General features: G+C 44.0%; 2 protein-coding genes across 2 annotated transcripts; both read left to right on the top strand.

Annotated features, from left to right (window-relative positions):
- The first annotated feature begins 481 nt into the window (after positions 1 to 481).
- On the top strand, positions 482 to 2708 carry LOC127470497 (nucleoporin NUP42-like). The gene is made up of 3 exons (XM_051786074.1): positions 482 to 1056; positions 1542 to 1619; positions 2274 to 2708. The coding sequence occupies exons 1-3, from the start codon at positions 916 to 918 to the stop codon at positions 2616 to 2618; spliced, it is 564 nt and encodes a 187-aa protein (XP_051642034.1). The 5' UTR covers positions 482 to 915; the 3' UTR covers positions 2619 to 2708.
- Positions 2709 to 3701: 993 nt separating this feature from the next.
- On the top strand, positions 3702 to 10248 carry LOC127470495 (nucleoporin NUP42-like). The gene is made up of 7 exons (XM_051786070.1): positions 3702 to 3850; positions 5194 to 5443; positions 6126 to 6220; positions 6543 to 6619; positions 8471 to 8557; positions 9325 to 9409; positions 9548 to 10248. The coding sequence occupies exons 1-7, from the start codon at positions 3739 to 3741 to the stop codon at positions 10156 to 10158; spliced, it is 1317 nt and encodes a 438-aa protein (XP_051642030.1). The 5' UTR covers positions 3702 to 3738; the 3' UTR covers positions 10159 to 10248.
- Positions 10249 to 11439: the final 1191 nt, after the last annotated feature.

Genomic DNA, 11439 nt, shown 5'->3' with positions numbered 1-11439 from the left:
GCAACTCCGTTCTTTATTCGGCAGTAAGTGAAGGCTGCGTGACTCTCTTTTTTCTGCTCTCCCTTGCCTTTCCCTTCTCATAGCCACGAAACAAACGTGTCCCTGGTGCCTCCGCTCCTCGAGAATCCTGGCGAGAACTGTGGCCGTTTTAGGCTGGACAGGCTCTTTTGTCTGGTTTTATGTGCCTTTAAACTTGCGGAGCCCCGTTGTTCTAGGGGTTGTATATCCTTGGTCCCCAGCGGCCCTCAGCACCTCACCGCCGGCGGCGCGGGGCGGCCGCGCTCGTTCTTCGGCTCCTGCGGGGCTGCTGCCGCCGCCTTGGCTACGGGTTCGGGAGCGAGCACCGCGCTCCGGGCGCCGCACCGCCGTCCCCGGGTACCCGAGCGCGGCGGGGCGAGAGGGGGCGGGCAGGACGGGGGGGGGCTGGAGGCCGCCCCCAGCCCTGCCCCGGTGCCCGCCTCGGGCGCTCCGAGCGGCCGCTGCCGGCGGGAGCTCCGGAGCCGGCCGGGGCTGTCGGCAGCAGCCTCCGGTTCGGCACTCGCGGGGTTGGGCTCTGGCGAAGGGACTGCGGGGTATGCCACGAGGCCATGGGAAAGCGGCTCGGGAAACTTCCCTGCCAGGAGCAGCGAGCAAGTGTCCGGCAGCTGCCTGTTGTAGCTGGTGAAAGTTGTTTCGGTTCACACCGGCCCTAGGTGTTTGGGAGCTCCGGGAAGGTGAAGGACACGACGGCGAGCCGAGGGCTGCAGTGATGGCACGGCAGGACCACGGCTGCAGTCGCTTCTCTTTATTTCTGTTGAAGGAGGGTGGTGGTTTGCCAGTTCATTTTGGGCGTTCACACCTGTGAAATTTGATAATGAATCCCTTGCGTGTCTCTATGTAACAGACCATGTAACAAAGGACCATTTATTCGTAAATATGGAGGGCGATTGTAAGTATGAATCTGTTTTCTTGGAGGTTTTGACTGCTCCTGTCCTTGCAGGCTTTTTGGATGCCTTGCCAGAAGAGCTGCATCTGGAGTATTACAACTGCAGAGCAAAGAATATCATTGGGAATTATGTAAGAATTTTAAAAATGCTGACTGGTGTGGACACCATGAGATAGGACTTTTTACTGTTCTTCAGGTTGCCAACTCTTGACTCACTTAGCTCCCAACTCTAGGAGATTATCAGAACGCCAAAATATCCTTCAATTCCAGTATACCAAATAGAGTACTGAAACAGCTGCTGGTCTGTATGCTCTGCCATAATGTCCTCTTTCTGCCTGAGATCCCTCGCTCAAATTGTCCCATCTGATCTTACTCCTTATATAAAGTCAAAGAAGTTGACTTAAGGGTAATAGTAGGAGCATTTAGAGGAATTCTCTGTTAATAACAAAAATCTCAGCTTCTTGCCTTGAAGTTTCAGGAAAGCAAAAACCAGTTTTCTCGGCTTAATGAAGTTTCTTTTTTAATTCTGGATATCTTTTTTCAGTTTAGTTGTCAGATCACTCTTTTGTTTTTAAGTCTTCAGTAATAGACATGCTTTTCTTTTCCCCCTTTTTAGATAAATGCTGTTAGTTGTACAATGGAAAAATCATCTGCTTCAGTTGAAAGCTTTAAATGCATCTACAAAAGCAATTTGGTAAGTGTTGAGGAAAGGCAAAATGTTCCTCTTGTCACCTTTGAATGAATTAATTTACGCTGATGTTAATTTCAGTTACAAAAGGCTTCTGAGATATAGCTAATTGTGCTGTGTCACCTGGGTATATACTCTCGAATCCTGAGATCAGTGAATTGCAGGCAGGTATTATAGACCCCTTTAGTTCACTGAGGAAAAGAGCCAATCAGGACAATTCCATGTTAGCAAGGCAGCAGCTGGATCCCAGCTTTGAAATATTTTCATTGCAAACCACATGAAAGGGGCCAGTGCTTAGCGCAGGAAACTGGATGTGTCAAGGAGAGAGAAGAGAGTGAGTCAAAGCAGTGCCCTAGATAGAGTCACAAAGCACAAGATGAAACAATAAGAGATGAGAACGAGAGCAGCAAGAGGTGATCAAGTCATTGACTGACAGGAAGAAATCTATAGATTTTAACAGATCTGCAGTTCTGGAGTGCTTTTCCAGAAAAGAGGGTGTAGAGACTGAAAGCATTTTGTTCATAACTGCAAGAGCATGTGATTGTGATGAAAGTGATCCGTGTCAGACTGGGCAGCTCTATTTTTGCCTCAAGTATTTACTGAAAGACAGTTCCCTGTTTTGGAATCTAGTGTTCACTTACATCTTTGGAAATTTTTCAGCTCTCTGCTTTCAAGAACACGGGCATCCAACCATCGTCTGCCTTTGGACTGGGAGGACAGCAAACATCAAGCTTCTGCCTCACCTTTAAGTGGTGCTTTGTTTGGACAGACTGCCAGTGGCTGTCCAGTGCCTCTGGACATCACGTCACCTCAGCGTCTGCTGCAGTCACCAGCACCACCGCCTCAGAGAAGTTATTTACACCCAAGAGCGAATTATCAGCTGAAGAGTGGCAACAGTTTGAAGCAAAGGAGTTCACCATTGGAAAGATTCCTCTTAAGCCACCCCCATTAGAACTTTTAAATGTTTACGACCTTTTAAGTTTATTCAGAAGTAACATGTTTTGAAATCAAATCAAAGGCTTCCATTTTGTTACTTTTTGTCTCCTCTCTCAAGTCTCTTCTGCAGGAATAAACCCCCAGTTATAAACATTGGAACACTGTATTTTTGTCATTTCTTGGTTATTTTGGATAGATGTTTTACATCTAAGAAATTAAGTGTTGACTCTCTGCCCTCACTGTTTGTCCTAAAGGTGTCTGTATCACTGGCTGGGTATATCTCAGGACTAAAATCCTCACTTCCCACATACTCTGTATTTTGATCTGTATCTTCTTTATCCATCTCTGCCCCAATGTAGGGGTGGAATGGAGGAAACTAACATTTACACACAAAACCTGATTATCCCATTTACCAAGTCATCAACTGTAAGATAATATTAAAATGCAATGACATGTTTTCCCCATCCTCCAATTTATCAAGTGGCCACCAATGATTACAATATCTTTTCATTTTATCTTTAGTCATTTGATCTCCCCTAAACTTATTCCACTTTTTCAGGATGCCTCCTAGAGAGCTACAGGGAAGAACTGCGGATTAGCGTGTTCCTGTTGTTAGATTTAGTAACATTCAAGTTACCCAAGTCCTCTACCCTAAGGCCCAGACCTTCAATAGTTACATGACTCCACTGGTAAACATACATCATTTGGAAATGGAACAATAATTTAGGGGTTACAGAGGTAGTGCTGGGCTGAAGGTTGGACTGGATGATCCCAAAGGTCTCTTCCAATCTTGATGATTCTGTGATTCCATAGCCATGGGCAATACATTCCTTCGTCTCCCTGTAAAGACACAGCACACAAATATTTTACCACGCGGGCTCTGTGGGAAAGGGGCTTATGTGAGTAAGGTGCGATTACAGCCGACGGGAGGGTATTTTACTGCGCCAAGGACTATGGGTTTGCACAAAGCTCCAGTCAAACCCTACTCTGGCTCTGTCAGCAGCCTGTCGGTGTGTTATCCCCCGGTCCGACCGGATCCCTGCCGCCGTTCCCGCTCCGGCCGCAGCCCCGCTCCCGGCGCGCCCCCGGGGGCAGCGCGCACGCGGGCACAACGGCCGCGCTCGTGCCGGCGCTCGCTCCTCCTGGCGCGCGCCTGGCGCGTCAGAGCGGCGGCGACGGCGGGGCGGCCATGGGCGTGTGTCAGTTCTTCCTGCGGGGCTACTGCCGCTTCGGGGACCGCTGCTGGAACGAGCACCCCCGCGGCGCCGCCCGCCCCGGCGGCTCCGCACCGCCCTCACAAGGTACTCCGAGCGCAGCGGGCCGGGCCGGGCCGGGCCGGGCCGGCTGGAGGCGGCCCCCGGCCGGCAGGAGCTCCGGAGCCCGGCCCGGGAGTCTCGGCAGCAGCCTCTGGTTTGGCACGCACGGGGTTGGGCTCTGGCGAAGAGTCTGGAGCACAAGTCCTGTGAGGAGAGACTGAGGGAGCTGGGGGTGTTTAGCCTGGAGAGAAGGACGCCCAGGAGAGACCTTATCACTCTCTACAACTACTTGAAAGGATGTTGTAGCCAGGTGGGAGTCAGTCTCTTCTTCAGGCGATCAGCAACAGGACAAGAGGGTACAGTCTTAAGCTGTGCCAGGGACTGTGTAGGTTGAGCATTAGGAAGAATTTCTTCACAGAAAGGGTGATTAGACATTGTAATGGGCTGCCCTGGGAGGTGGTGGAGTCACCGTCCTTGGAGGTTTTTAAGGAGAGACTGGCGGTGGCCCTTAGTGCCATGGCCTAGTTGACATGGTGGTGTTGGTCATAGGTTGGCCTCGATGACCTCAGAGGTCTTTTCCACCCTACTTGATTCTGTGATTCTGTGACCGTGGGATGTGCCACAATGCCACGGGAAAGCAGCTCAGGAAACGTTCCTGCCAAGAGTAGTGAGCAAGTTCCCACTGGCCTTATGTTGTGGCCAGTGAAGGCTGTTTCCATTCTCATTGGCTCTGTGTGTCTGGGAGCTTTGGAAAGGCAAGTGATGCAGCGGGGAGTTGAGAGCTGCAGTGATGGCAGGAACACGGCTGCAGTTGCTTGTTCTTATTCCTGCTGAAGGAAGGTCGGAGTTTGTAACACACACACACAGATGTGTTTAAGGTCTCAGAACGGAACTCTGGACCTCTCTGTGCTGCAGCAGAGCAGGAGGCAGGAGCTCCTAATGTAAACACATGGTGAGTTAATTTTTTTTCTGCTAGGGTAGTTTCTTCATGAAATGACCTCAACAAAACTGAAACAGTCTCTTTCTGGGATGCCACGTATTATTGGCATGGTGATCTGGTTGAAGGTGTCTCTGCTCATTATGGTATGGGAGAGGTCAGACTAGATGATTTTTAAAGGTGCCTTCCAACCCAAATTATTCCGTGGTTCCACGTGAGGAGAAGGAGTTCCTATTTACCTCTGACTCCTGAACTACCATGCGTAACTCACTAGGTAAAGCTCACAAAATTATGAGGTTAATTCATTAGGAAAAAACTACATTTTCATTTTAAACTTCTTATTGCCACCATAAGACTGGTTACACTTACAGTTTTTGTTGGTGCTCTTTGTTTCATATCTTAATGATTAAAAATTTCTGTTGTTTGCTTTCTTTGTTTTTTTACTTGGAAGTTACTAGTGGAAGAGGAGGAGGATGGGGTTCCTCTAGCCAGAGATACAGCAGTGTTATCCAGCCATCTACCTTCAAGTCTGATACATGGGGTGGCAGCAGAGATCATGGAAGAGGATTCTTTGGCTCCTCTGACTTTGGATCATCAGGCGGCAGCAGCAGAAATGCAGACTTCTCACAGAACAGGTTCTCGGCATTAGCGAACAGTCAGAGTGTTGCTGATGGCTCTAAAGATGAAGAGGAGAGACTTCTGTAAGTTAGACTTCTGTCTTACTGAAAGCATTTAGAATGAGCAGTTTAAAAGCTTACTAACTTCCTGGAGATAATGCAGAGAACAGTATCATGAGGAGGAAGCTGGGACATGTAGAAAGAACGATAGAGAACACGACTTCATTTGGTTCTCTGGAATTATGCTGGCATGGGAAGGAAGCAATCCGTGTCTGGGACCTGAGCTGGGCAGCTAAACAGCTGTGATACTAGTAAGATGGTATGGTATTTAAGTTGTGAGCAGGAGGATAAAGGAATAAAACAAATATTTCAGTACTTGAAAATAAAGGGTCAGAGCGCCTTTGGGAAAATGAATTATTTGACTTGGTTTTCCAGACAAGACAACAAATTTTTCTACCAACAGCAAAACTATTGAAACCTGGTTTCACACAGACATGTTACAGTCAGTTGAGAGTGACCAGCAGATTCAAGGCGATTACAGGGCATGTGCTAAGAAGCAACAAGCAATGTGATTTCCCAAAGAAAAGAGGTTTTGGAACCACTTTCCATTACTTTTTTTAAGATTTTAACTGTTTAGGGAAACACTTTGTTTTCATGGTAGCAGGTATTGATTTTGACTTTGGACAGAAACCAGGCAATTGTTTCTGGTGGTTTTGTTTTGACCATGTAAATTCACCTTCATCTGTGGTTTTGCTTTGTTTTGTAGAGAATGTGTAGTGAAAGACATGGAAATTTGGGAATCTTCTGGACAATGGATATTTTCATCTTACTCACCAATGAAAGAAAAGCCGAATGTCTCAGGTAGGTAATGTTTTTAGTATTGTTGCATATTGCTGCTGTTTAGGATGTTTCTGTGACTTGCCTGCACTGTTGTACCTCTGTGGAACCATTTGCAAGGTGATGATTTGCCTTGTGATACAACAGAAAGGAATATGAGATTAATGCAAATTAATTTTGGATGTTCACACCTCTGAAGTTCTGTAATGGATCTTTTTTGTGTCTCTGACTGTGACTGACTTAGGACAGACAAAGTACCAAGGCCCATTTCTTCATAACTATGGAGGGTGATTGTAAATATGAATGTGTTTTCTTGGAGGTTTTTGAGGTACTCCTGTCCTTGCAGGCTTTTCGGATGTCTCACCAGAAGAACTGCGTCTGGAGTATTATGACAGCAGAGCAAAGAATATGATTGGGAATTATGTAAGTATTTAAACAATACTGGTGTGGACACTCTTTAGGACAGGACTTGTTTTCAAATGGCAACTCTTGACTCATTGAGCTCCCAACTCGAGGAGATTATCAGAATGCCAAAATATTTTTCAATTGCCGTGCACCAAATAGAATGCAAAAATACCTGCTGGACACTCCTTGACTTAATCTTGTCCCTGCTCTTGTGTATTATTTGTAGAAGTTACTGGAATGCTGTCTCAAAAATTTAATATCTCATATGCTATTAGTCAGTTTGATTAATATAGCTGGTTATCTAGTGCTTTAAATAGAAGACTGGGAAACTTTTATTTTCCCTTGTTCTTTTACATGCCTTTATTGCAGGGAACTAATGATGAAAATAGCAGATACTTCTTTTTTAGAAATGTATATATTCCTTTGGAAGTAACACATACGTTTTTATATAAAATATCTCTCAATGTATGTGTATTGTTCCTTCCTCATAGTCCTGTCAATATCAAGGAAGCTAGCAGAGTTTAATGTTGTGCCAAGAAGAAAATTAGGCTATTGGAAATTAGGCTGATGGCAAGTATAAACTAATTTAAGCTACATTTCACTCTTTCTTCTTGTTCTTGGTTCTGTGTTCCAGAAGAAATTGCTGTTGTCACCAGTTTGGCTTCATATGTTTAGATTTACCAGAATTGCATTTTCAGAGACAAGAGATACATAATTTTTTTAAATTTCAATTAAAATAATAAACCAAAATGATTAAACAATATGCTATGCCTGGCTATTAAAAAAATAAATTATGGTCTCACCAAAGTAGTAAATGCAAGTTCACAAAACTCTCAGTGTATAGATGATAACTGTATGATACAGTTTCCTCACAAAATGTTTAAGTACAACATGTCTTTTCCATGTTTCTATTCTTAAACTGGGTCAAAATCTGAATTTTCTGGTCTGTTGTATAAGAGCAGATACCAAGCAACATGATCTTCCAGCATGTGAGTAGACACAAAAGAATTATTGATGTCTGTGTTGTAAGACTCTTTTGAAAAATTAAGGAATTTGTCTACAAAAAGATTATTCATTCCATTCTTAGAGGCATTTGTGACATTAGGTGTTTTACTTTTTTAGGTTTTAAGGAAAATTCAATTAGACCAGGCATTGAATTAGATGTGTTGCTAAACTTAAATATAAATGTAGGAAATTCAAGTTTAAAATTCCCAAAAGGTTATTTGAAGACTTGGCAGTTTCTTGTTTAATACTAAATCACAGTTATCAAGACAGAGATGCTATTTACTGCTGCACTGTTCTGTGCAGTTATCTAATGGAACACGTTAATGTCATCAAAACTGAATATTTCAGGATGATACTATTAAAATGTTCTGAATTACAGTGTTTTGAAAGTGGGGGGGGGTTCTGAAGATATGGAAAAATCTAAGGCAAATCTTAGGATTTGAGCTTACTGAGTGAGCGCATAAGTAGACAGGCCAGAAATCAAACAGAGATTGAAGAGTTTATTCTCATATATATAAAACTTACATATCTTATGTCATTTGTTTCCTTTTTGTGTCTAATTCAGAAAGAGATAGAACTTGAATTTAAAAAGCTCCATAATTTTTCCTTTACTATTATCCCTATGTAAAGTACAAAGGTTGGTTTAAGGGCAGTAGTAAGAGAGTTTAAAGGAATTCTTTGCTAAAAACAAAGGTGTCATCTCCTCACCCTGAAGTTTCAAGAAAGCAAAAATCCTGTCGTCTTGGCTTAATGAAGTTTCTTTTTTAATTCTGGATATCTTTTTTCGGTTCAGTTGCCAGATCACTCTTCTTTTGTTTTTAAGTCTTCAGTAATGAAAACATGCTTTTCTTTCCCCCTTTTTAGATAGATGCTGTCCAACAGTTAGCAGCACAATGGAAAAATCGTCTGCTTCAGTTGAAAGCTTTAAATGCATCGACAAAAGCAGCTTTGGTAAGTGTTAGGGAAAGGCAAAATGTTTCTGTTCTGTGCTAATGTTGACTCTTCCAAGACAGAATCAGCAGACTGGACTGGAATTGCCCTCCAGGCTGTTTTAGGATAAATAGTGTTTGGGTAATGCCAGAATGAGGAATTGAGAGATAGCTGGGAGGCATTTGAAGATAACATTTGAAGATTAAAAAAGTCATTGATTCTGGAAAGGTGACAAACACTTCTGAATCGAGATGTTTTTTCAGAAGCAATTGCTTGAGTTAAAGCTAATAAGCAATAATGGGGGAGACAGAGGAAGTGGCTTTATTTAAGTGGAGTTTCCATGAAGTGCATTAAAGGTTAAGTAGCATGATCCCAGCCCTTGGTCTGTTCGATGCTGAAAGTGGAGAAGCAGGATTTGGGCTTTAGCACAGGAAACTGGATGTGTCAAGAAGAGAGAAGAGAGTGAGTCAAAGCAGTGCCCTAGATAGAGTCACAAAGCACAAGATGAAACAATAAGGGATGAGAACGAGAGCAGCAAGAGGTGATCAAGTCATTGACTGACAGGAAGAAATCTATAGATTTTAACAGATCTGCATTTCCGGAGTGCTTTTCCAGAAAAGAGGGTGTAGAGACTGAAAGCATTTTGTTCATAACTGCAAGAGCATGTGATTGTGATGAAAGTGATCCATGTCAGACTGGGCAGCTCTATTTTTGCCTCAAGTATTTACTGAAAGACAGTTCCCTGTTTTGGAATCTAGTGTTCACTTACGTCTTTGGAATTTTTTCAGCTCTCTGCTTTCAAGAACACGGGCATCCAACCATCGTCTGCCTTTGGACTGGGAGGACAGCAAACATCAAGCTTTGGGCTCTCAAGTAAGTTCCTACCCTAAGAACCAGCAGATACAAACATTTTGTGGAGTTTCTCTGCTGCTGCATTTTTTGAAATGCAGCAGTGGTTTAATATGACTGGGGTACCCATTGTAATATTTTTTATCAATTCTGTACTTGCAGGCTTTCCTGTGAGCAGCAGCAGTACCAGTGCCAGCAGTTTCTCTTTTAAAGCCAGTTCCAGCCTTATCAATTCCTCATCATCTGGAACCAGCCCTGCTGCTGGGGTCTCTTCTGCTGCTGGTAGTGCTCCTGCGTTTGGGGTGACGTCCTCTCCCAGTGCACCCCAGCCTGCTGGGTTTGGCAGCCCAGCAGCTCCATCTGCAGCCTCCTTCTCCTTTAAAACAGCTGCAACAGCTGGTGGCTTTGGGACTTCTGGGTTTTCAGGCTTTGGCAGTGCTGCTGCTGTGAACTCTTCCAGCACCACCACTCCGCTCCCAGCCTTCGGAGCCTTTAATGCAGCCACAGCCACTTCTGCCTCACCTTCAAGTGGTGCTTTGTTTGGACAGACGGCCAGTGCCTCTGGACATCACGTCACCTCAGCGTCTGCTGCAGTCACCAGCACCACCGCCTCAGAGAAGTTATTTACACCCAAGAGCGAATTATCAGCTGAAGAGTGGCAACAGTTTGAAGCAAAGGAGTTCACCATTGGAAAGATTCCTCTTAAGCCACCCCCATTAGAACTTTTAAATGTTTACGACGTTTTAAGTTTATTCAGAAGTAACATGTTTTGAAATCAAATCAAAGGCTTCCATTTTGTTACTTTTTGTCTCCTCTCTCAAGTCTCTTCTGCAGGAATAAACCCCCAGTTATAAACATTGGAACACTGTATTTTTGTCATTTCTTGGTTATTTTGGATAGATGTTTTACATCTAAGAAATTAACTGTTGAAACTAAAATGAAATGTTCCCTTCTGTATGCTGTCCTGTGAAATTCTGGTGAAACACTGTATAAAAGGGCTGTGTCAAAAGAAAGAATGTTTCAGTCATGTATTCACAGCCTACTGCTAGAAGGAAACAGATGCACTGCAAGATTGGTGGTTGTTGGAAAGCCTTGTCTTTTGCCTCTTCAAAGGGTCCATGAAGCCTTGGACAGTTGTGTTTGGAGAGAGACGGAGGGCTCCTGTGTGGTCTGTACCATGCCAGATGCTTCTGTCCCCCAGGAGTCATTTCCCTGTGCCAGTTGATGCAATTCAGCTGTTTTGAGTAGTTATGCCTGAGGTCACCATGCCTGTATGAATGTCACACAGCTGGGGGAGGACAGTCCTGAAAGCATTCATCCTGAAGAAAGAGCTTGTGGGTTGCTATTTTGACACCTCTTAGATGAAACTTTGCAAGCAGTTGCAAAACTGCCTTTCTGTGAACTTACGGAATTTTGTTGTCAGGTTCTCAAAACTTGATGGGTGCGCATATTAGCAGTACCTTTTCTGAAGTCATGATATTAAGGTATCCACTTTGTTACTAAGATACTCTAAAAGCAGGAGTCGGGAATCTTCCAGAGGATGTCCTAGACTCAGGGATAGTAAGATCTGGTGTTTTCACAAATGGGCTTTTGAGCATCTGAAAAGATGGCTGAGAGCAGTGTGATATGACTTACCTGGCAAGAGACAAGCTATATATTTGGCTGCAGAAGCAGAGATAAGGATAGGATGGAAAAGAAGGCAATAGTATTGCTCTAGGGGGCTCACCAAACTGCAGAAAATAGGCAACAATTTGTTAGACTGAAGAAATCTGCCCCAATATTTGCACTGCGGTTTTTTTTCCCTGTTCATCCTGTTCTGCTTTTGGTATACTTGATTTCAAAGTAGGTTGCAAGTACAAAGGAGGCTAAATAATATCTTCCTTTTAGCTACAATCCTTTCATTTTTCTTGACTTCTCCTTTTTGCAACTGTTTTGCTGTTTGGTATATGGCTGCTCTCCAGAAAGTCATAATATTGTGGTCTGGCATATAAAAACACATATAGGGTGGCATCAAACTCACAGGTGTCACTTACTGCACCTTGATTTAGAACAGG

Source organism: Manacus candei, unplaced genomic scaffold (assembly GCF_025592945.1).
Source record: "Manacus candei isolate 608988 ecotype Guabito, Panama unplaced genomic scaffold, ASM2559294v1 h1tg000021l, whole genome shotgun sequence".
NCBI classification, from domain to species: Eukaryota; Metazoa; Chordata; class Aves; order Passeriformes; family Pipridae; genus Manacus; species Manacus candei.
Note: the sequence above shows the minus strand (reverse complement) of the source record. Positions and strands in the feature narration are given on the sequence as shown.